Raw genomic sequence first — 20,726 nt, forward strand, 5'->3', positions numbered from 1 at the left:
ATGTGTAGGATTTGGGCCTCAAATCAGCCCCAAAGATGAGGCCAAAGTTGTGAAGAGTCTGGTTGAGCAGCAGATAGTACTCAGGGAGAGGGATGGAGCTTGTATCAGGAGCTGAAGAGGATGGCTTTGATTCTGCCAATGTGTTTCCCAGTGAGCCTGGCTCCTCAGTCCTGACTGCTCTTAGCTGCTGTGATTGTCACTGATTGGACACTTATTATTAGAGATTCTGACCACAGTAGAAAGCCCCAGTGTAAAAAATAATAATAAACGCAAAGACTGTCAGATCGTAAGGTTGAAACTTCACCAAGAGAGGAAGTGAAAGAAGGAGCTCGGAGCAGCTGGGTGTTTGTTACTGAGACGGGAGAAAACTGTAAACTGTCTGCACTCCCTGGAATCTGACAACACAGGAGGAGGCAATTCAGCCCATCATGCCTTTGAATGACCCAGTAAATCCCACTGCTCCCCTCTCTCTCCCCATAACCCAGCAAATCTTTCCTTTACAGCTCAATCTCCAATTCTCTCTTATAGACCTCATGTCCACAGAGTGAGACTGCCCTGAACCTGGGCTTCAAATTGGCATCTCATTCATTCATTGGGAGACAAACTGCCTGGGCTGGGAAATGGAGTTCAGGATCCTGAACATTCCCTCTCCCCTCCTGAGGAACACTTCATTTGGTTTTGCATATTCACTTGTGGGAAGTGGGCTTCACCGGCTGGGCCAACATTTTTTACCCTGTCCCTAGTTGCCCTGGAGAAGGCGGTGGGAACCTGACTTTTTGACTATAGTCCACAAGACGTAAGTTGACCCACAATGCTGTTGGGGAGAGAATGCCAGCATTTTAACCCAGCAAGTCTGAGGGATCAGCGACATATTTCCAAGTCCGGATGCTAAGCTTTTTCGAGGGGAACTTGCAGTCACAGTGTTCCCATGTATCTGCTGCTCTTGTTCTAAATGGAAGTGAACGTGGGTTTGGAGGGAAACCAAAAGAACTGCAGATGCTGTAAATCTGAGACAAAAATAGAAAGTGCTGGAAAAGCTCAGCAGGTCTGGCAGCATCTGTGAAGAGAAATCAGAGTTAATATTTCATGCTCAACCCGAAATGTAAATTCTGATTTCTCTCCAAGATGCTGCCAGACCTGCTAAGCTTTTCCTGCAATTTCTATTTTTGTCCATGGGTTTGGAAGGTGCTATCTGAAGATCAGTGATGAATTTCTGCAGTGCATCTTATCAATAATACACACTGCTGCTATGGAGCGTCAGTGACGGTGAGTTTGGATGTTTTGAGAATGCGATGCCAATCAAGGAGTTTGCTTTGCTCTGGATGGTATCAAGCTTTTTGAGTGGATAAGAAAGACATAGGATACAATCGACATAGATAGGAAAGGTTTCAAGGGATATGTGTGAAATGCAGGCAAATAAGATGATTTCACTTCAGAAAACCTGGTCAGCATGTAGAAGTTTGGCTTAAGGGTTTGTTTCTGTGCTGTATGACTCTGTGACACTATCAATCTATGAATGTTGTTGGAGCTGCACCTGTCCAGGCAAGTGGGGAGTATTTGCTCACACTTCTGATTGATGACAGGCTTTGGGGGATCAGGAGGTGAATTACTGGATGCAGTATTCCTAGCCTCTAACTTGCTCTTGTAACCACTGTGTTTCTTTGGTGAATCCAGTTGTGTTTCTGGTCAATGGCACCTCAAGAATGTTGATAGTGGGGATTCAGTGATGGTAATAGCATGGATTGTCAAGGGGCGATGTTAAGTTTGTCTCTTATTGGTGATGGTGATTGGCTGGCATTTGCATGGCACCAATGGGAAATGTCACTTCTCAGACAAAACCTGGATATTGTCCAGATATTGTTGCATTTGCATGTGGACTGCTTCAGTATCTGTGGAGTTGAGAAGAGTGCTGAGCATTATGCAATCTTTGGCAATCATCCCCATTTACAAGTTTGCCTTGAGTTGCAATATCTGTTCGGAGTCTGTCCTATTTAGCACGGTGATAGTACCACACAACACAATGGAGGGGATTCTCAATGTGAAGGTCAGACTTTGTTTCCACAAGGACTGTGTGCTGGTCACTCTTACCAATACTGTCAAGGATAGATGCACCTACAGCCACAAGATTGGTGAGGATGGGGTCAAGCATCTTTATCCATCTTTTTGGTTCCAGCTGCACAGCCAGTCCCTCAGCTACATCCATGAGGAACCAACCAGCTCGATCAGTAATGCTGCTGCCGAGCCACTCTCAGTGGTGGACATTGAAACCCCCCATCCAGAGTACACTCTCTGCTGTCATCACCCTCAGTGCTTCCTCTAAATGTTGTTCAACATCCAGGAGAGACTGATTCATCAGCTGAGGGAGCAAGATACCTTGTAATCACCAGGAGGTTTCCACGCCCATGTTTAACCTGGTGTCATGAGGTCCAGAGCCAACTTTGAGACTTCCCAGGGTAACTCCCTTCTGGCTGTAGACCACTGTGTCATCAGCTCTGCTGGGTCTGCCTTTCTGGTGGGACAGGACACATGCAGGGACAGTGATGGCAGTGTCTGGGACATTGTCTGTATGGTTCTGTGAGTATGACAGTGTCAGGCTGTTGCTTGAGTCATCTGTGAGACAGCTCTCCTGAATTTGGCACTAGCTCCCAGATGTCAGTAAGGAGGATGGAGCAGGGTAGACAGGGCTGTTTCTGTCATTGTCTTTTCGGTGTCTAGATCGATGCCTGTGGTCCGTCCGGTCTCATTTCTTTGTTGGAACATTGTCATAATTGATACAACTGAGAGCCTTGCGCGGCCATTTCAGAGGGCACTAGAGAGTCAACCACATTGCTAGAGGACAGTGCCGTGTACCCCGGCAGTACATTCCGACCTCCCCCACTTCCCCATTTTGTATATGGAAGGCGGAAGCCTGCCAGCAGGATATTCAACCGCAGGAGCTATCACAGCCCGTGTGCAATTCTGTCCCCACATTAAATCCACACAAATCCTGAATTCACATAACTCCTTCGATGTCCAAACATTCCAAGAATGTTCACAAAGTTGCAGTAAGAGGGATGGGGGAGGGGGTGGAGGAACATAAGAACTAGGAGCAGGAGCAGGCAATTCAGCCCCTCGAGCCCACTCCACCATTTAATACAATCATGGCTGATCACATCTCAGACTCAACTCCACTTTCCTGCCCACTCTCCATCATCCTTTAACCCATTACCCATTAAATATCTGTCCATCTCCTCCTTGGTGTGAGACAGGGAAGGGACCACTCCATTTCAGAAAAGACTGACCATGGAAGGGGAAGGAGAGGGGAAGGGATTGGAACATGTTGTGAATGGACAGGATGGGTCAGTGGTCAGAGCCTGTCCTGTGCCTCCAACTCACACTGATGATCTGAGGATCTCCTCTCTCTGCTAGGCCTTCATGGAATGAGGTTTGTGTCCAAATCAGTCCCCAGTGAGAATAGGCCAACAGCACAGAACAGCACAGAACTGCCCTTCATTTGACCAGAATCTGTCCATCTTCGTGAGAGAGGCCAAACCCTGGTCAACGTGGAAATAGGGTCTTACTCAAGGAGAAGACAGGGGTCAAAGGTTAACATCCATTAGTGGGGCAAAGCAGAGGGAGATTTATCCTGCATTCAACTGTCACCACCCAGGACACTGTCAGAAAGAGAGAGCAGTGAGACAGAGAGAGATGGAGGGAAAAATTGTGTGTGTGTGTGTGTGTGTGTGTGTGTGTGTGTGAGAGAGAGAAAGAAAGAAAGAAAGTGAGAGAGAGAGATAGAGGGACGAGCATCTGATACGGTGTAAGATATGTGAGGGGACCGAGAGAGGTAGAGGGAGGTAGAAATGGTGAGGTTGAGGGATAGAGAGAGAAAAACAAGATGTGAGACAGTGTGACTGAGAGGGATGGAGAGAGACAAAGAGACAAGGAGAGAGAGAGAGAAAGAGACAGGATGGGTGTGAGACTAAGCATGAAGAGAGTTGAGAGGGAGGGTAGGGTTGATTGTGAGAGAAAGAGAGATGAGTATGGGTAGATTTATAATGACAGAGAGAGGGGGAGAGAGACTGTAAATTGGAAGATAGAGAGGGAGGGAGAGAGAAAGAGGGAGGAATAGAGAGTGACAGGTAACAATTGGAGGCTGAGTGAGAGAGGGAGCGAGTAACAGAGACAGTGAGAGATGGCGAAACAGATGATAAGATGTAGTCAGAAAGCATCGTGAGTTGGAGAACGTGGCTATGAGACAGAGCGCGTGTGTGTGTGTGAGAGAGAGAGGGAGAGAACATGAAAGAGATTAACATTAGGAGAGAGAGATAGAGGTAGAGAGAAAGAAATGGCAGATGTGAGTCAGAGAGAGAGGGACAAGTCCTGGTCACCACACTCTGGGAAGAATGTGATGGTACCTGAGAGGGTACAGGGGAGATTTTCCAGGATGCTGCCTGAATGTGAGCTTTGAGCAGTGAAGGCTCAAAAGGGACCTGATAGAGAGGGATAAGATTATTCAGGACAGTGATAGGGTGGGTAGGATGGCACATTTTACATCAGTAAAGGACTTCATAATCTGGTACAGAGATTGAAGGTAACACAGACATGGACACGTAGAAACTTGGAGCAGCAGTAGGCCATTCGGCCCTTTGATTCTGCTCTGTCATTCAGTATGATCATGGCTGTATCAAGTTTTGAATGTCATCATTTTTTTGAGGGTCGGTGTGGACTAGTCGGGCCAAATGGCCTGTTTCCACACTGTAGGCATTCTAAGATCTATGTCTGATCCTCTCTCTCAAAGCCATATTCCTGCCTTCTCCCCATTCTCTTCAAGCTGTTAAAATGCAAAACAATTATCTCTCTCTTTTACTTGAATGTATTCAGTTCCTTGTCCTCCACAGCCTTCAGTGGTAGAGAATTCCACAGGTTGACCACCCTCTGAGTGAAGAAATGTTTCCTCATCTCAGTCCGAAATGGTCAACCCTGTATCCCCCTGAGCCTGTGTCCCCTGGTTCCAGACTCCCAACCAGGGGAAACCTCCTCCCTGCCCAGCCCAGTTACAATTTTATATGTTTTAATCAGATCCCCTCTCATCGTTCTGAACACGAGTGACTCCATGGCCAGGCGAGTTGGAGAGTGGGAGGAGAGTTGAGAAGAAATGTTTTCACCCAGAGGGTGGTGAGAGTCTGAACCTCACTGCCTGAAAGGCTGGTTGAGTCAGAAACTCTCGTGACAATTGGAGCAGTGTTTAGATATTCCCTTGTGTTGCTGTAGCCTCCAGGGTAATGGGCCAAGAGCTGGAGGATGGGATTAGTGTCATCAGATCTTTGTTTACCAGCACAGACACAATGGGCCAAATGGCCTCATTCAGTGCTGTTCACATCAATGACTCTGAGACAGAGAGAGTGAGATAGAAAGAGAGAGAAGAGGAAGTGTGAGGATGTGGCTCTCTCTGCCTGATGCCATTTACATACTGAGGAACACCCAGTCAGACTCTCACAGGCTGCAGCTTTATAAAGCAGAGCCCAGTGAAGGGAGAGTTTATCAGGAACCAGGCACAGGGACAGGAGCACACACCATGATTTCACACATCCAGCTGATCTGGCTCCTGGCATTCTGTGTCGCAGGTACAAATCTCTCTCCTTCCACCTTGAATCTTTCGCTGTTCTCCATTTCACTCCAATTCCACTGACTTGTGATTGATGGGAAAATGCTGAAACCAGAGGAATGCTCAGTGTCTCCAACAATCTCTCATTTGACCGGCTCTTTCTGTGACAGTTCTGACTTCACTGTGTTTCTCTCTGACCCCTCAGGTATCAATGGGGACATCATCATGACCCAGTCTCCCCCGGTGCTGTCAGTGGGACTGGGCCAGACCGCAACACTCACCTGTACGGCCAGTCAATATGTTAGCAACTATGTTAACTGGTACCAGCAGCGAAAAGGTCAGAAACCCTCTCTCCTGATCTACAGTGCAGCAACTCGATACACAGGAGTCTCGGAGCGATTCACCGGCAGTGGATCAGGGACCAGTTACACCCTGACAATCAGCAACGTTCAGAATGAAGATGTCGCTGATTATTACTGTCAGCAGTATTACAGCTGGTCGTTCGGTAAAGGAACCAAGCTCAGACTGAGTAAGTAAACCTCAATCCTCTGTTATTAACCCTGTCAATACTGAAACACACTTTCTAAAATACAGTTACTGATTTGTTGAAGGTGTTAGTGGGGAGCTGCAGTGAATGAAATGGTTGATTGAGGAGCACTGTGTCTAACAGGGTGTCCAGCTGTATTTCTTTACTTTCATGCCCTCTTTAAAAAAAGCAAGATATAAGTCAGTCAGTTTTACTCACCGTGTGGAGGAGCTCTGTCCATTTGCAGCCTGTGGTCCCATTCCTGCAGCATGGAGTGAAATCAGTGAGTAGCCTCCTGCCAGTCTCAGTGTGACGGACACGGGCAGAGTTTGATGTGAGCTCTGGTTCCCTGTCCCAGTCTCTGATCTCACTGACCTCAGCAGCAGCTGCAGCAGCAGCAGCACAGTGAGACACCGAGCTCCCACCTCCCTCAGCTTTAACTCTGCTCAATCACACAATCACAGAATTGTTACAGTGCACAAGGAGGCCATTCCGTCCATCCTGTCTGGACTAGCTCTCCGAATGAGCAATTCACTGAGTGTCATTCTCCTGCCTTCTCCCTGTCACCCTGCACATTGTTCCTTTTCAGATAACAGTCTCATTCCCTTCGGAATGTTTCAATTGAAGCTGCCTCCACCACACTCTCAGGCAGTGCATTCCACACCTTAACCACCCACTGGCTGAAAATGTTTTCCCTCATCTCACTTTTCTTACTTTTCCAATTACTTTCAATCTGTGGCCTCTCGGTCTCAATCCTTTCACAAGTGGAATCATTTTCTCCCTATTTACTCTGTTCCAGGCCCCTCCTGATTTTGAATTTCTGGAACAATTCTCCTCGCTGCCTTCTCCAAAGACTTGAAGGTGCCGGTGTTGGACTGGGGTGGACAAAGTTAAAAATCACACAACACCAGGTTATAGTCCAACAGGGGGTTTATTTGGAAGCACTAGCTTTCGGAGCGCCCCTCCTTCATCAAATGGTTGTCAGCGGCGTTCCGAAAGCTAGTGCTTCCACATTAACCTGTTGGACTATAACCTGATGTTGTGTGATCTGTAACTTTCTCCAAAGAAGACAGTCCCAAATTCTCCAATGTATCTTCATAACTGATATTCCTCATCCCTGGAATGATCTTTGTGCATATGTTTACCAGCTCTACAAAACATTCACCTCCTTCCTGCATTATTCACATTATTTATGTCCCTCATGATTTTATAAACCTCTATAAGGTCACTCCTCAGCCTCCGGCACTTCAGGGTAAAAGGTCTCAGCTTTTCCAGCCTCTAATGGTCACGGAGTCACACAGCGTGGAAACAGATCTTTCAGTCTAACTTCTCCATGCTAACTAGATATCCAAAACTGACTTCAACCCATTTGCCAGCATTTAGCCCACATCCCTCTAAACCCTTCCTATTCATGTACCCATCCAAACATCTTTTAAATGTTATAATTGTATCCGTCTCCAGCACTTTCTCTGACAGCTCGATCCGTACACACACCACCCTCTGTGTGACAAGTTACCCCTCAGGTCCCTTTTGGATCTTTTGCCTCTCATCTTAAACCTATACCCTCTAGTTTTGGATTCCCTTTCCCAAGGCAAAGACCTGGGATATACACCCTGTCCATGCCCGTCATGATTTTATAAACATCTATAAGGCCACCCCTCAGTCTCCGATCCTGCAGGAAAAATAACCCGTCTATTGAGCCTCTTCCGACAGCTCAAACCCTCCAGTTCCAGGCAACATCCATGTAAATCTTTTCTGCAGAATTTTAAGTTTAACAGCATCCTTCCTATCACAGGATGATCAGAATTGTTCACATTATTCCCAAAGTAGCCTCACCAATTTCCTGTACAGCTGCAAATGATGTCCCAACTCTGATACTTAGTGCAGTGACCAATAAAGGCAAGTGTACCCAACATCTTCTTCATCTCCCTGTCTCCCTGTGACTTCACTGTCAAGGAATAATGCCCCTGCCCCTGCCCCTGCCCCTGCCCCTGCCCCTGCCCCTGCCCCTGCCCCTGCCCCTGCCCCTGCCCCTGCCCCTGCCCCTGCCCCTGCCCCTGCCCCTGCCCCTGCACCTGCCCCTGCCCCTGCCCCTGCCCCTGCACCCCGAGGTCACTTTGTTGAGCAACACCCCACAGGGCCCCACCATTAACAGTATAACTCCTGCCCTGGTTTGATTTTCCAAAATGCAACATCTCACATTTATCTAAATTGAACTCCATTTGTCACACGTTTAGATCAGAGCGGTGCTGGAAAAGCACAGCAGGTCAGGCAACATCCGAGGAGCAGGAAAATCGACGTTTCGGGCAAAAGTCCTTCATCAGGATTCCTCTAGCCGAAACATCAATTTTTCTGCTCCTCGGATGCTGCCTGACATGCTGTGCTTTTCCAGCACCACTCTGATCTAAACTCTGGTTTCCAGCATCTGCAGTCTGCACTTTTGTCCATTTGCCACACCTCTGCCCATTTCCCCAAATGATCAAGGTCCCACTGTACTCTCAGATAAGCTTCTTCACTATCCACTGTACCACCAATTTTGGTGTCATTTACAAACTCGCCATAATTCCTATATTCACATCCAAATCATTTATTTAAATGATGAAAAGCCATGGACCCAGCACCAATCCTTGTGGCACACAGCTGACATCTGATCTCCAGTCTGAAAAGCAACCCCTTACCACCACTCTCTGTCTCCTATCTTGAAGCCATTTTTTTACCCAAATGGCTAGCTCCCCCTGGATCCCATGTGGCCTAACCTTCCTAATCAGTCTATCATGTGGAACCTTGTCAAATGCTGAAGTCCATATAGACAGTGTCTACTGTTCTGCCTACCCCAATCTTCTCTTCAAACAACCTCAATCACGTTAGTGAGACATGATTACCATGCACAAAACTGCATTGATTGTCCAAATGCATGCAAATCCTGTTCCTCAGAATTCACTCCAATAACTTACCCAGCAATGACATCAGTCCCACTGGTTTATAGTTCCCTGGCTTTTCCTTAAACAATGGCTAACATTAGCCAACCTCTCTGGTTCTCCAGAACCTCACTCATGGCGGTCAATCAGAAACATACCTCAGCAAGGGATCCAGCCATCTCTTTCCTAGCTTTCCACAATGTCCTGGGATACACCTGATCAGGTCCTGGAGATTTATCTACCGTCTTGCACTTTAAGAAATCCTCTTCTGTAATGTCTTTCTCCATGATAAATACTGACCTGGAATATTCATTTAAGACCTAAACCATTTCCTGTGGATCCACCCAGAGGTACATTGTTCATCTTCATGGGGCCCTATTCTCTCTCTAGTTACTCTTTTGCCCTTTTCTTATTTACCATAATTCTACCACTTTTGCCCTTGAGTAAGTTCAGGAATTGTTTGCCCTCCTTCAAATGTATCTCGAATATACCTGGTCCACATCCTCTACTATTCTTTTCAGGACTTTCCTGCCAACCTTTGATCCCACTTTATTTGGATCCGTTACATCCATATCCTACAGAAGCTGGCATTTTCCCCAGTGAAGATGTTTGACCCTGAAAAGGCCTTTGTTCTTTTCTACCATCACCTTCAACTTTGTGATACAATGATCACTCTTCCTTAAGTGTCCTCTCACAGACACTTGATCCACTTGGGCCTCCTCATTCCCAAGATCCAGATCTAGCAGAGCCTCCTTTCTGGACTGGAAACATGCAGCTGGAGAAAATTCACATGAACACACTCTCACGACCCTGGCCCCTCTCTGTCCTTCACACTGCTACTACCCCAGTCTATATTCAGAAATTAAAGACATTCCCCCCCCCCCCCCAACCCCATTTATAATGACTATTACATTTGCAGGTCTCTGTAAATTCCTTGCAAATGTATTCCTCTAAATCTTTCCCACTGGCTGGTGACTTATTGACTGCACTGATGATTCTGTAGATCTTGGTGCTCCTCTCTGGTATTACTTCCTGACTCCCACAGCCCTGCCAAGTTAGTTTAAACCCTCTCCAACAGCACGAGTAGATCACCTCAAAGGAGCTCAGTGCCAGCTCTGTTCAGGAGCAACGCTGTCTGGTCTATCCAGGTCCCATCTCCCCCAGACGCAGTCCCAATGTCACAAGAATCTAAAACCCTCCCTCCTGGATCCTCTTTCCAGCCCCACAGTCACTTGTGTTATCCTCCTGCTCCTCTTGTCACTTGCCTGGGGCACTGGGAGTAATCTGAAGATTCCTACTTTTGAGTTCCTGATGTTAATTCCCTTCTGAGCTCCCTAAATTCTGACAGCAGGACTACATCCCCTTTCTCCCTCTGTCACTGGGACCGATGTGGACCACGACTGCTGCCTGTTCCCCCTCTCCCCTCAGGGTGCTCTGCAGTCGCTCAGTGACATCCTTCACCCTGGCACCAGGGAGACAACACACCATCCTGGCTTCTCATCTGCAGCTGCAGAAACACCTATCGATGCCCTCACTCTCGAATCTCCTTTCATGATCAGTCTTCCAGTCTTCCTTATACCCCCCTCCCCCCAATACAGCTGAGCCCCCAGTGGTGCCATGGGTTTGGCTCTGGATGCACTCCCCAGATGAACCATCATTCTCATCAGGATTCCAAACTGAATCCTGGTTGGAGAGTGGGATACATTCAGGGGATTCCTGTACTAGCTGCCTGGTCCTTTTGGACTGGCTGCTGCTCCCCCATTCCCTGTCTCCCTGCATACTCTGAAGCTGCAGAGTGACCACATCTAGAAATGTGCTCTCCACGGAGCTCTCAGCCTCACGGACGCTCCTCACTGACACCAGCTGCTGCTCAAGCTCCGAAATCCGGAGCTCCAACTGCTGTCACTGACCACACTTCCTGCACTCATGGTATTCCAGGAACTGGGAAGCATTCTGAAATTCCCACATGGATGCACACTTTCTCCACTCTTTGGTTGTCTCTGGGCAAAGTTCTAATGACAAACAGCTCCAGCAGGGCTCACAGTCCAGTGGGTTCAGTGTTCCAGGATTTTGGGAAAACTCTCCAGAAGTCTTTACGAAATAGGAGCAGAAATCAGCCAATCAGCCCATTGAATCTGCTCTGCCATTTGATCTTGGCAGATATGCTTCTCACCCCCATTCTCCTGCCTGCTCCACAGGAACGTTCGATCCCCTTAACAATCACAAACCTATCTATCTCTGTCTTTAATACACTCAGTGACTTGGCCTCCACTGCCCTCTGTAACAATGAGTTCCACAGATTCACCACCCTCTGGCTGAAGAAAGTCCTCCTCATCTCAGCTCTAAAGGGTCGGCCCTTCATTCTGAGGCTGCACCTTGGTTACCGAGTCTCTCCTGTTTTTGGAAACATCTTCTCTGCATCCACTCTACGCATGTCTATCAGTATTCTGTAAATTTCAATAAGGTCCCTCATTCTTCTAAACTCCAGTAAGTACAGACCCAGAGTCCTCAACCACGCCTCATATGACAAGCCTTTCATCCCCAGGATCATTCTTGTAAACCCCTTCAATGCCAGCACGTTGTTTCTTAGAATATGGGTCCCAAATCTGCTCACAATATTCCAAATGTGGTTTGACTAGAGCCTTACACAGCCTCAGCAGTACATCTCTGCTCTTGTATTCTGGCCCTACTGAAATGAATGCGAACATTTCATTTGCCTTCCCAAGCACAAACTGGACCTGCCTGTTAACCTGAAGGGAAACCTGAATGAGGTTTGTGCTTTAGATTTCCAAAGACTTTCCTCATTTAGAAAACAGTCTTTGCATTTGTTCTTCCTCCCAAAGTGCATACCCTCACACTGTCACACATTGTATTCTATCTGCCAACTCTTTGCCCACTCTCCGAGCCTATCCAGGAGCTTTTACAGCCTTCCCACTTCCTTAACACTACCTGTCCCTTCACCTACCTCATGTCACCTGCAAACTTAGCAACAATGTCTTCACTTCCTTCATCCGGATTGTTAATGTATAACGTGAATAGTTATGGTCCTAACATTGACACCTGCAGAACTCTACTCGTCACCAGCGGCCATTGTTCCTCATGCTCTGCTTTATGCCAACCTGCCAGTCCTCAGTCCATGCCAGTACATTGCCCCTAATACTGTGGGCGCTTATCTTATGTCAAATGCCTTCTGGAAATCCAAAAAGATTACTTCCTCGGACTCTCTTTTGTCTGATTGGTTCATTGCCTCCTCAAAGAATTCTAACAGATTTGCCAGGCATGACGTCTCCTTGATGAAGCCATTGCACTTCCAAGTCCTCTGCAATTTCATCCTTAAATTGAAGTCTAAAACCTTACCAACAACTGAGTCCTGGCTAACTGGCCGATAATGTCCCATCTTCTACCTCCCTCCATTCTTAAACAGGGGTGGTATGTGAGCCATTTTCCTGTCCCTTGCCCCTACCAAATCCGTCCCCATCTCACCTCCACACCCTGACTCCATTGATTCCTGAAAGATCATCTCCAATACCTCCACAATCTCCTCAGTGATCTCCTTCAGAACACACTGGTGTAGTTCATCCAGTCTGGGTGAGTTATCCACATTCAGACCTTCCAGCTTCCCCAGTACCTCCTCCTTAGTGATGGCCACTCTCCGAGCCTATCCGGCCCCTCCGACCCCTGACAGTCTTGAATTACTGGGACACTGCTGGTGTTTTCCATGGTGCAGACTGATGCAAAGTATCTATTCAATTCCTCTGCTATTCCTAATTTTCCTGTTATTCTTTCTCCAGCCTCATTTTCCAGTGATCCATAGTCTATTTTTGACTCCCTCTTCCTTTTTATACACCTGATAAAACTCCTGCAATCTTCTTTTATATGACTGGCTAGATAACTCCCACATTTCACATTCTCCACCCTTAATGCTTTTTCAGTTATCCCCTGCAGGTTTTTAAAGGCTTCCTAATCCTCCGGCTTCCCACTATTCTCCACCATATTGTATGCCTTTTCTTTTGCTTCTATGCTGTCCTTGACCTCCCCCATCAGCCATGGTTGCCTTGTCCTCCCCTTGGTATGTTTCTTCTTTTTTGGGATGAGTTCCTGATCTGCTTCCTGAATTACGCCCAGAAACTCTGCTGTTTGCTGCCCCACCATCTTACCTGCTCGGCTCCCCTTCCAACCAACTCTGGCCAGCTCCTTCCTCATGTCTTTGGAGTTACCTTTACTCAACTGAAATACTGTTCAATCTGATTGCAGCTTCTCCCTCTCAAACTACAGGGGGAATTCTATCATATTATTGTCACTTATCCACAGGGATACTTTCATCTTAACCTCACTCATCATGTTTGCCTCAATACACATCACTGAATCCAGACCTGCCTGTTCCATCATGGCTCAACCACAAGCTGCTCCAAAATCCATCTCGTCGACATTCCATGAAACCTTTCCTTGAGATACACTACCCAGCCCACCGATCCATTGAAGTCTGCCCTGACATTTTCTGTCTCCTGACTGATTTCCTTCCCCACACCCTGATTACTGCTTGGAGATCTGGACATAACTTGCATCAGATTCTTTATTTATTGCAGTTCCTCAGCTCTACCCACTCACATTCTACACCTTCTAACTCTACATCACTTCTTGCTATTGATTTAATTTCATTTCTCACTAACAAGGCAACTCTTCCCCCTCTGCCCATCTGCCTGTCCTTTTGATAGGACATGTAACCTTGGATATTTAGTTCCCAGCCCGAATTCCCTTACAGCCATGTCCCTGTGATACCCACAACATCGTACCTGCCAGTTTCAATCTGCACTACCAGCCCATTGTGTATATTGTGTGCATTTAAGTACAACACCCTCAGTCCTGCATTGACTGCCCTCATTCCCATCATTGTCCCCTTATCTGCTGTGCTTTATGTTCGATTCCTGATCCTTTCTGTCCTTTTACATCTTCTAGAAACTTGAATAACCTTTCCTGAGCCCTCCTCCACTTTAACTAGCTTAAATTCCTTAGAAACTCAATTTACCTCAATGTGTGGCATCACTATTACTCCCTTACTCGGAATGCTTTGTGCATTTAGATACAACCTCTTTAAGTTTGTACTATTATTGATTTTCCCTGCACTTTCATGGTTCCTTTGATGTTCAAAACTTCCATCCCTTTTATTTTTTGGTAACAATCAATCCCATCACTAACCAGCAATCCTACCTTCTCCTTTACCTTCCATTTTCTCATTTTCCATCCAACTGAACCAAATTCCTTTCTCTTTGGGTTGAGTTCAGGACAATATTTATCGTTGAGCCAACATCATTATTGCTTTTTGATCTCATTGCTTCTAGTGGGATCTTGCTGTGCAGAAACTGGCTGCCACGTTACTGACATTGCAACAGTGACTGCTTGTCAACCAAAAATGCCTGAAAATGTCTTTGGGAGAGCCTGAAGTGTTAAGGGCTGGATTGAAATACAATTAGAGTCAGAGGAATGGACAGCACAGAATCAGACCCTTCGGTCCAACTCGTTCATGCTGACCAAATATCCAAAATTAATCTAGTCCCATTTGCCAGCATTTGGCCCATATCCCTCTAAACTCTTCCTATTAATATACCCATGCCTTTTAAATGTTGTAATTGTCCCAGCCTTCACCACCTCCTCTGGCAGCTCATTCCATACATTTAACACCCTCTGAATGAAAACGTTGTCCCTTAGGTCCCTTTTAAATCTTTCCCCTGTCACCGTCAGCCTATGCCCTCCAGTTCTGGACTCCCCTGCTCTGGAGAAAAGATCTTCTCTATTCACCCTATCTATGCCGCTCATGATTTTATAAACCTCTATACGGTCACCCATCAACCTGCAATGATCCAGGGAAAACAGCCTCAGCCTATTCAGCCTCTCCCTTTTGCTCAAATCCTCCGACCTTGGCAACATCTTTGTAAATCTTTTCTGAACCATTTTAAGGTTCACAACATTTTTCCTGTAGCAGGGAGACCAGAATTGCACACAGTATTCCAAAAGTGCCCTAACCAATGTCCTGTACAGCCGCAACAGCTCCCAACTCCAATAATCATTGCACTGACCAATAAAGGAAAGCAAACCAAATGACTTTGTCACTCCCCTACCTACCTGCAACTTCATCTTCAAGGAACTATTCTTCATTTTTTGGATGAACTGAGAGTCTTTCAGTTGTGAAAGATGCCATTCCATGGCACTATTGGATGAAGAGCAGGCAGTTCCCCCTGGTGTCCCTGGTCAATATTTATCCCCCAGTCAAAATCACTCAGAATGTATCTCTCTGCTAATTATCACATGGTGTTTGGGATCTCGCTGTGCACAGTCTGCTAGAAAGATCCAGTGGGACATCCTGAGCTGGGGGCAGGTGCTACACAAATGCAAGTCTTTCTTTAAGGGTTGGAGTCTCCTGATCCGGATCCTCATCCATTGTCTGCGCACTCTCACCTTCCGGGGTCATGAGGTCATTAGGAGCAGTGACCCTATCTGACCCTAGGACACTGAGACTATTCGCAGCCTCACCCTTGACCTCAGCCCAGCAGTGTGCAGCAAGGTTTGAAATATAATCTAGAACCTTCTACACAGACACCCAACGTGACTCTTTCCCGAAGTGTGTGGATCCGAGTCTGCGCCAATGTTCTCGGACAAAGTTCTCCTGATCTGTGGGTGATCGGAGGTTTGTTAAAGAGATATTGAGCTCCATCCCACTTTCCAGCTCTTGCTCCATAGCTCTGGAGGTTTCGCTGTTTCAAGTGAATATCTAAGTGTTTTTTCAATGTGATGAGGGTTTCTGCCTCTCCCACCCTTTCAGACAGTGAGTCCCACATCCCACCAACCTCTGGGTGAAAACAAATACCCTCAACTCCCCTCTAATCCTGCCCCCAACTGATTTCAATCTCTCCCCAGGGTTATTGCCCTCTGTGCTGGTGGAAATCAGTCCTTCCTACCCACTCTGTCCAAGCCCCTCATTATTTACACACCACCATCAAATCTCCCCTCAGCCTCCTGCGATCCAAAGAAAACAGTCCCAGCCAATCCAATCATTCCGCAAAGCTCAAAGCCCCCATTCCAGATAAACTACTCCTCTGTCCTGTAATGTGGTGACCAGAACCATACACTGTTCCCTCACTGTGCTCTAACTGGGGTTTTATACAGTTCCAGAATAAACAAACTTCTTGCTTTCACAGTCAACCAAAAATGAGATAAGGGAGGTGATGGTCTAATGGTGTTATTGCTGAGCTGTTAATCCAGAGATCCAGGTAATGTTCTGGGGACCAGGGTTAGAATCCAGCAGATGGTGGCATTCAAATTCAATCAAGAAAATCTGCAATTAAGAGTCTAATGATGACCATGAAACAATTGTTGATTGTCAGGAAAAAGCATCTGATTCCCTAATGTCCTTTAGGGAAGGAAACTACCATCCTTACCATGTGACCCCAGACCCACAGCAATGTGGGTGACTCTAAACTGCCCTTTGGGTGATTAGGGATGGGCAATAAATGCTGCCGATCCAGCAATGCCCTCATTCCATCAAGGGAAAAAGAAAAACAGTTTATCCCATGTGTCTTCTGAACCACCTCACTGACCTGCATTCATTAGTCACCATGGCCACATCTTCCAGCTCCACACCCATCTGACTTCCAGCTTCAAACTGACGAGAGACATTCCTTCATTATCTGAGAAACAGATCGAAAAATCAAACACAGGAGCAGCAGTAGGCCATTCGGCCCTTCAGGCCTGCTCCACCATTCAGTATGATCATGGCTGATCATCCAACACAGTCCCCTGTTATGCTTTCTCCCCACATTCTTTGATCCCTTTAATCCTAAGAACTATATCTAATTCCTTCTTTAATACACATTGCATCTAATTCCCTTTTGCTGGAAAAATGGATGACAATTATTGGGTTGTTGTCTGTTGACCAGTATGGACGCAATTGGCTGATGAGCCTTTTCGGTCTCTATGAATCTTTGACCCTATTATTATATATTATGAATAACTGGGTACCAAGGACTGACCCCTGTGACACCCTAAGTTGTAATTACCTGCCATTCAGAAAAAGACTCCTTCTTTCTGTGCTGTCGGCCAACCAGTACCCAATCCATGTCAGGACATGGCCCCAATCCTCTTGTTCATTTGGTCTAGATCTGGAAGTCCCACCTTTACTCTTTGTAGGAACAGATTCTGAATGATCTCTGACTCGTCCATCGAGGGCTCCCACTGCCTTGACACTGATTTCCCATCATGTCACTGCTTCCAGTCCACTTTTACCAAAGCACCACACAGTTTAGTTAAATGAAAACTTTTACACTTACTGCACTTCCATCCATAGTCTCAATCTCACTGAGTTTTGAGCACTGTCGCTGAAATGCTCCCCCAGTGATAACCCTTCCAGTTGCTCACAGTCATTCCATAAACAATGGTCTAAAACTGTCCCTTTTTCTCAGCTGCTTCACCATCACCTTCTCAGGGGCAATTAGGGATGGGCAATAAATGCTGGCCCTGCCAGTGACCCTCACATTCCCAAGAAGCAATTTGAACAATGCCTGTTCATTTGTCAGGTTTATTCTGTATTGACCAAAAATGTTCAAAAAGATTGTATTGCCAGTGAATATTGTGAAGGTTGAATTCCCTTCGAATGACAGGGATTAAAATTGCTCCTCTTATCTTTCAGGCCGTGACAACTCTCAGCCCAAGCTGACCCTGCTGCCTCCCTCCCTGGAGCAGGTCAATGCCAAGGGCACTGCCACCCTGGTGTGCCTTGCCAATCACTTCTATCCCGATGAGCTGGAGGTGCAGTGGAAGAAGGACGGTGCAGTCATTTCGGACGGGGTTCAGACCAGCAACTACCTGCGAGCTTCGGACAGCACCTACAGTGTCAGCAGCCTGCTGACCCTCTCTGGGTCTGACTGGGAGTCCAACGCTCGCTTCTCCTGTGCCCTCACCCACGTGACCCTCCCCTCTCCCCTCAGCAAGAGCATCAGGAGATCAGAATGTGTGTAGAGTGTTGGAGACAGTCCACAGAGGAGGCACAACTTTAAATAGAACAGGGCTGAGCTGGCAGGACAAAGGTCATTGTCAGCACTGAATTTCAACTCTCTTCCTTCTCAGGACTGGCTCAGAGAACCTTCTGAGGTTTGGATGTTAAAGCAGGTCATTGTGACAGTGTCAAGAGAGCTTTACGCTGTGTCAAACTCCATGCTGTACCTTGTCCTGGGAGTGTTTGATGGGGACATGGTTGACTTGTGATGCCAAGTAAAATCTCTTGAAGTTGCTGAAGACTGTCAGCTGTACAAAACAATGTGGACCTCAGAATTCTCTGCTTCAGTAAACCAGATCTCCTTCCTGCTTAGCTGTCAGTTCCAATTTAAGGTTTGGTCACTGTTTAAAGGGACAGGATTATCGTGTTATTGAGAAAATCTCCACAAGTGTTTTTCTCAAGCTCCAATGTGGCTGTGAATTTGTGCAGCTTCCTCTGTCTGGGCTGTTAATTGCAGTTGTTTTTTTTCTGTCAATGTAAATCTGGAAAAGGGAATAAAGGTGAAGATTCAGTCTCTGTCTGGTGAATGCTTTGGAAATAGATGACCTCCCCCCACCTCAGTTGATTGGCTGCATTTCAGCAGGTCATTGTCAAGATTGGCTGGTTGGCCTGTCAATCAATTACAATCATCAATCATTAATCATTCCAAAAATAACAGAAACTGAAAGCTGTTAGGACTCAATAAGTACAATCTGATGCATTCCCTCTTCACTTTGTTGGTCCAGGCCCAGCTGATGGGATCGTACTGTGCAATCTCTGCTACATGTTGGTAAGCTGCTGAAACAATCTCCTGCCATTCACCAACATTGTCGGCCTTATGTGTCTCTCTGAGCGTGATTGTTTAATTTAATGTTGCCTGTAGGTCTCTGAGTGTGGGTGTGTTACTCAGTGAGACACCCACAGACAGCACTGAGCAACAACACCCACATTCGGAGACTCCTGCAGGGAGCATGGAGTGTGAGCAGTGCTGCTCTCTCTCTCAGTGTGAGTGTGTTACTTAGTGCAGCCTGTAGGTGTCTCTCTCAGTGTGAGTGTGTTACTTAGTGCTGCCTGTAGGTGTCTCTCTCAGTGTGAGTGTGTTACTCTGTGCTGCCTGTAGGTGTCTCTCTGAGGTCTGTGTCTCCGAGCGATAGATTGAGAATGGGCTTTGTGCTGGGGATTGAAGATTAGGCTTTAATCTTCTCAAATCATGAATGAAAAACAGTTCAGGCTTGTGCCCGAAACATCGAATTTCCTGTTCCTTGGATGCTGCCTGACCTGCTGCGCTTTAACCAGCCACACATTTACTACAAAGTCACAGATTCCCATATCTAACTGGACCACACCTCCTCCCATTCAGTATCCTGCAAGAACTCCATCCCATTCTTCCAATTCCTCTGCCTCCGCCCCATCTGCTCAGATGAGGAGACCTTCCACTGACCATAGATGTCCACCTATTACGAACAACGTGCTTTTCCTCCTTCTGTCATCCAACGCACTCCTCCCTTTCCCACTCCACTGCTCTAAATCCAGCCCCCTCCAAACACAATTAAAACAGAGTCCCCATTGTCCTCACCTATGAGCCCACCAATCTCCGTATCCAAAACATCATCCTTAAACACTTCTGCTAACTCCAACTAGACCACACCACCAAATACATCTTCCTCTCCCCACCACTGAATGCCTTCCATAAGGACCATTCTCTTTGACAATTCTTGGTTTGCGTCACTCTCCCACCTACCCTCCCGAATCCCAGGTACCTTCCCTGCTACTCAAAACGATGCAAAGCCTGCTGGTACTCTAATCCCTCACCTCCATCCAGGGCCCCAAGCAGTCCTCCAGGTGAGACAGAGATTCACCTGCCTCTCCTCCAACCTAATTCACTGCACCAGGTGCTCCCGATGTAGTCTTCTCTACATCGGGAAGACCAAACATAAACTTAGGGAATGGTTCACCGAGCATCTTAGCTGGGACCGGAGGGGCTGACTTGACTCCCAGTCACTATCTATTTTAATTCCCCTTCCCACTCCCTTTCTGAAATGACCATCCTTGGCCTCCTCCATTGGCACAACAAACCAAACTGCAAATTGGAGGAACAACACCCCATATTACGCCTGGGCGGCTGACAGCCCAGAGGACTCAACATTGAGTTCTTCAATTTCATATAACCACCCTTCCCACTCCCCTGTCTCCCTTCCAAATCTCTCTCCCTCCCTTCCACTCCTTCCTGCCAGCTACCGCATTCATTCCTCCCATTGACCAACCAGGTCATAACCTCTACCTGTCATCACCAATCCCCACTTCATCATCCTGTTCCTGCCACCCCCTTTATCTTAGCTCTCCCTACACCCCCCCCCCCCGCCCCCCATTCTTGAAAAAGAGTTACACACCGAAATGTCAACTAAGGCGGCACGGTGGCTCAGTGGTTAGCACTGCTGCCTCACAGCACCAGGCACCTGGGTTCAATTCCCGCCAGTCTATGTGGAGTTTGCACATTCTCCCTGTATCTGCATGGGTTTCCTCCGAGTGCTCCAGTTTCCTCCCATAATCCAAAAATGTGCAGGTCAGGTGAATTGGCTGTGCTAAACTGCCCACAGTGTTAGTCAGGGGTAAATGTTGGGTAGAGGAATGGGTTTGGGTGGGTTGCTCTTCGGAGAGGTGGTGGAGACT

General features: G+C 46.9%; 1 gene segment (V, D, J or C); it reads left to right on the forward strand.

The window, feature by feature from the left end:
- The first annotated feature begins 5,538 nt into the window (after positions 1 to 5,538).
- On the forward strand, positions 5,539 to 18,459 carry LOC132818587 (Ig kappa chain V region Mem5-like). The segment is given in 3 exon segments: positions 5,539 to 5,606; positions 5,793 to 6,116; positions 17,712 to 18,459. Coding segments are annotated over 3 exon segments (702 nt in total).
- The last annotated feature ends 2,267 nt before the right edge of the window (positions 18,460 to 20,726 follow it).

The sequence above is a fragment of the Hemiscyllium ocellatum genome, chromosome 9 (assembly GCF_020745735.1).
Source record: "Hemiscyllium ocellatum isolate sHemOce1 chromosome 9, sHemOce1.pat.X.cur, whole genome shotgun sequence".
In the NCBI taxonomy this organism is placed as follows: Eukaryota; Metazoa; Chordata; class Chondrichthyes; order Orectolobiformes; family Hemiscylliidae; genus Hemiscyllium; species Hemiscyllium ocellatum.